The sequence below is a fragment of the Marmota marmota genome, unplaced genomic scaffold, assembly GCF_001458135.2.
Source record: "Marmota marmota marmota unplaced genomic scaffold, marMar, whole genome shotgun sequence".
Taxonomy (NCBI): domain Eukaryota; kingdom Metazoa; phylum Chordata; class Mammalia; order Rodentia; family Sciuridae; genus Marmota; species Marmota marmota.
Window position 1 is genome coordinate 2827051 of NW_026000241.1, and position 3133 is coordinate 2830183.

At 63.3% G+C, this 3133-nt stretch overlaps 1 protein-coding gene across 2 annotated transcripts in view; it reads right to left on the reverse strand.

Annotated features, from left to right (window-relative positions):
• Adgrl1 (adhesion G protein-coupled receptor L1) overlaps positions 1 to 3133 on the reverse strand; it is a 26654-nt gene that overhangs the window by 11830 nt on the left and 11691 nt on the right. For both annotated transcript variants that reach the window (XM_015489139.2, XM_048795478.1), the window contains 2 exons: positions 1103 to 1903; positions 1 to 258 (listed from right to left, as the gene is read on the reverse strand). The exon at positions 1 to 258 is cut by the window's left edge and continues 1 nt beyond it. In XM_015489139.2, the coding sequence (XP_015344625.1) occupies positions 1 to 258; positions 1103 to 1903 (1059 nt within the window). The remainder of the gene's footprint in view (positions 259 to 1102; positions 1904 to 3133) is intronic.

The window sequence follows — 3133 nt, forward strand, 5'->3', positions numbered from 1 at the left end:
ACTGGACCCGCCGTACCTCTCGGGGTTCGCAGAAGAGCTCAGGGGACACGTGCAGATTGGGTGCTGGGGGTCGCCGGGTACTGGGGGCGGGGGCTGTGGCTGGAGGCAGGTCTGGTCCCAGCTGGTTAATGGCGCCCACCGGGTGTGTGGTGAGGGGAGCCCGGCGGAGCGGGGTAGTGGCCGCGGGTGAGGCTGTGCTGGTGAGGGGCGTGGGCCGAGCTGCAGTGGTGGTGCTGAGGGGCGGGGAAGTGGCTGGGCCTGGAAGGCAGAGGGGTACAAGACAGGGTCAGCCCAGACTCAGGTCCCAGGCCCATCGTCCCCAGCCATCCCAGCACCTTCCTCACTTGATAAGGTGGGAGGTCTTGCCCACCTGGTCTGGGAGCCCACCTCCCCTGGCCTCTGTGCTCACAGAGGTCCCCTGTATTCATGGGACTGTGTCAAGCATCAAAAGGCACCAAACATGCACGCGTGTGCTCTGGGTCTGAGGAAGCTCCAGTCAGACAGGAGTGCAGGAGGAGGGGCACCAGGGGCTGAACACAGCCAACGCCCCTCCGTGTTCTAGCGGGCTCTGGTCTGTTACCTGGTGACACCCCTTTCCCTCTGGGGGCCTGAGTCCCCACCCTTTTGCAAAAGAAATTGGATTAGGTAAGGCTCCCTGAAGCCCCAGGGCTGCTCAGGGCTGGAGCAGGACAGCTGGGGGGTGAAATGAACCTGCAGATGGACCTTGGCCCTACTGACCATCAGCAGCTCCACTCCGTCCCGCTTTATAGATACTGGGGACCCAAGGGCTCCAGGCAAAATGTGCCCAAGCTCCCTGGCGTAGGCAGTGCAGTTCAGTGGTTAGGAGCCCAGACTCCTGGATTCGAACCCTCAGGTCAGCAAGTCCCCTAACCTCCCAGTGCCTCAGTTTCCTTGTCTGTAAAATGGGGGCAACAATCCCTGTGTTCTCTACCATGAGCATCACATAAGTTAACAACTGTGAAGTGCTTTCTTTGTTTTATCTCCATGGTTCCCGTTTGAGCCCACCTCCAGACCCCCAAGACCTCAGGGCCCCCCATACCCTGGGACCAAGGCTTTTGGCCTAGAAGTGAGCCATCCTCACCAGCACTGGGGTCCGGTGGCCCAAACTCCAGGCTGTAGCGCACCACAAAATAGTTGTTCCAGACGTAGAGCTGGTTGTCCCGAGGGTTGTAGTCGACAGAGGAGACGAACTGGTAGGGGTTGGGGAAGGCGAGGCTGACGGGCTCCTCGCGGTTGGCATTGGTGTTGAAGGCGTAGTCCACGCGGTTGCCGGCCGCCTCGCTGTCGTCGTCCACGTACACGGAGCGCAGCACGTAGAGCACGCCGCACACCATGAAGGCGTTGGACGCCGAGCGCTTGTCGTAGCCCGTCTCCCACGTGCCCTCGAAGCGCAGCGTGTAGGGGTTGAGCTGGCTCACCACCATCCGCCCGTTGTTGCCCTCGGTGGCGTAGATGACCCACAGCCCGTTCTCGTCCACAGCCAGGTCGATGTCCGTCTTGCCGCCCCAGCGGTAGGGCGAGGTGTCGTGGTAGTTGGCGGTGTTGATGACCGTCTCCCCGCTCTTGATGCGCGTCCGCAGGTCGTACTTGACAATGTTGCGCGTGCGCTCCTTGTTGTAGAAGACGGCGCCGTCGTAGACCACGAAGCCGGTGCCGTCCACTCGGTTGGGCAGCCGGTAGGTGGTGGTGTGGCGCGCGGCCACATAGTCCTCCCACGAGGCGTACTCGGTCAGTGTGTCCGTGCGGTAGGGGATCCAGGGCATGACATAGATGCGGTCACCAGCCTGCAGAGGGTCCTTGCACCACGCGCCTGACTGGTGCTCCGACTCATGTGTAGAGGTGGGCTCCAGCACCTTCTGCAGCGTCCCTGGGCACACGAAGACTGGGTCGGGCAGGTGGGGGCGAGATGGAGGAGCAGAGGCGAGAGGGGGGAGAGAGGAGAGAGAGGCAAGTTGGTCACAGGGCTGGGGGGGCAGGCTGTCCCCTCCTGCTGCTGCAGTCATGGTTGCTTGGTAGGGCTGGTGATGGGAAGGGGGTTTCTGGGCTGGGACCCCCGCCCTGCCCAGCTGCCCCTGTCCCTGGAGCTGTCACCCTGGAGGCCATCAAGAGCAGGGTTAGTGCAGGGAGGCAGTGCCCTCTTCCCTTCCTGGCTGCTAGAGACCCCACAGGCTGGGGATGAGGGGGTTGGCAAGACCCCTCCCAGAGCTGGTTCTGGTGTGATTGAAGGGGAGGGGGATTCTCCCTATGGCAGTGGCTCATGGCCTTGCGGTTCCAGGGGTCAGCCCCTGGCCATTGTCCCTCCTCCCTGCCCCCGTGGAAGAGCTGGGCTCCGGGGTCCCATCCTTCACCAACCACACCAGGACAGACTACTTGGTTTTACACCTTCTTCCTCCTGCAAAAGCTGCAAGGTAGATGGGTGTTTCCATAACCACTGTGGGCGTCAGGAGCATCCCCCACTCCAGGGTTGGGGAGGCATGGGGCGCCAACTGTCCTGGAGCTCCTGATGCATCTTGTGCTCCCCACCCACCCAGTACCCCAGAAGTTGGTAGCCAAGGCAGTCCCGGCTAGGCTAGGGAGGAGTCCAGCCCCTCCCTCAGGGTGCCCAGCCCTGCCCCCAGCCGGCAGGGTCTCTCTTGGGATTGGGCTCAGCAGCAGACACTGACACTGGTGCACAGGGTGTGGGGGTGGGTGGGGACATGGAGAGTGACGGGACTCCCGGGAGAGTTGGGGAGGGGAGGGGTGAGGAGAGCTGCGCGGAGGGAAGAGAGACAAGGGGGGCTCCATGAAGTCCTGGCTCCGAGGGAGGCACGCGGAGACCACCTGGGAAGAAAGGGTTAGCGCTGGCGGAGGAGAGAGGGGTGAGCAGAGAATTCACTCCAAGGCCCAGGCCCGACTGAGGGTCCCTTCGGGGGGGCAGTCCCAGGTCCAGCTTGGAGGGGGCAAGGGAGGGAACCAGGTGCTAGGATAAAGACCCAGCCCACCCCCGCCAGCCCACCGCCTCCCCTGCCCGGACCCCGATTTACCTGCGACCATCCCCGGCTCGGGAGGAGGGACCAAGGCAGCGCTGATGTCAGAAAGGTGGGGGGCCCGCCCACCCCCGCATTCCCCTGCA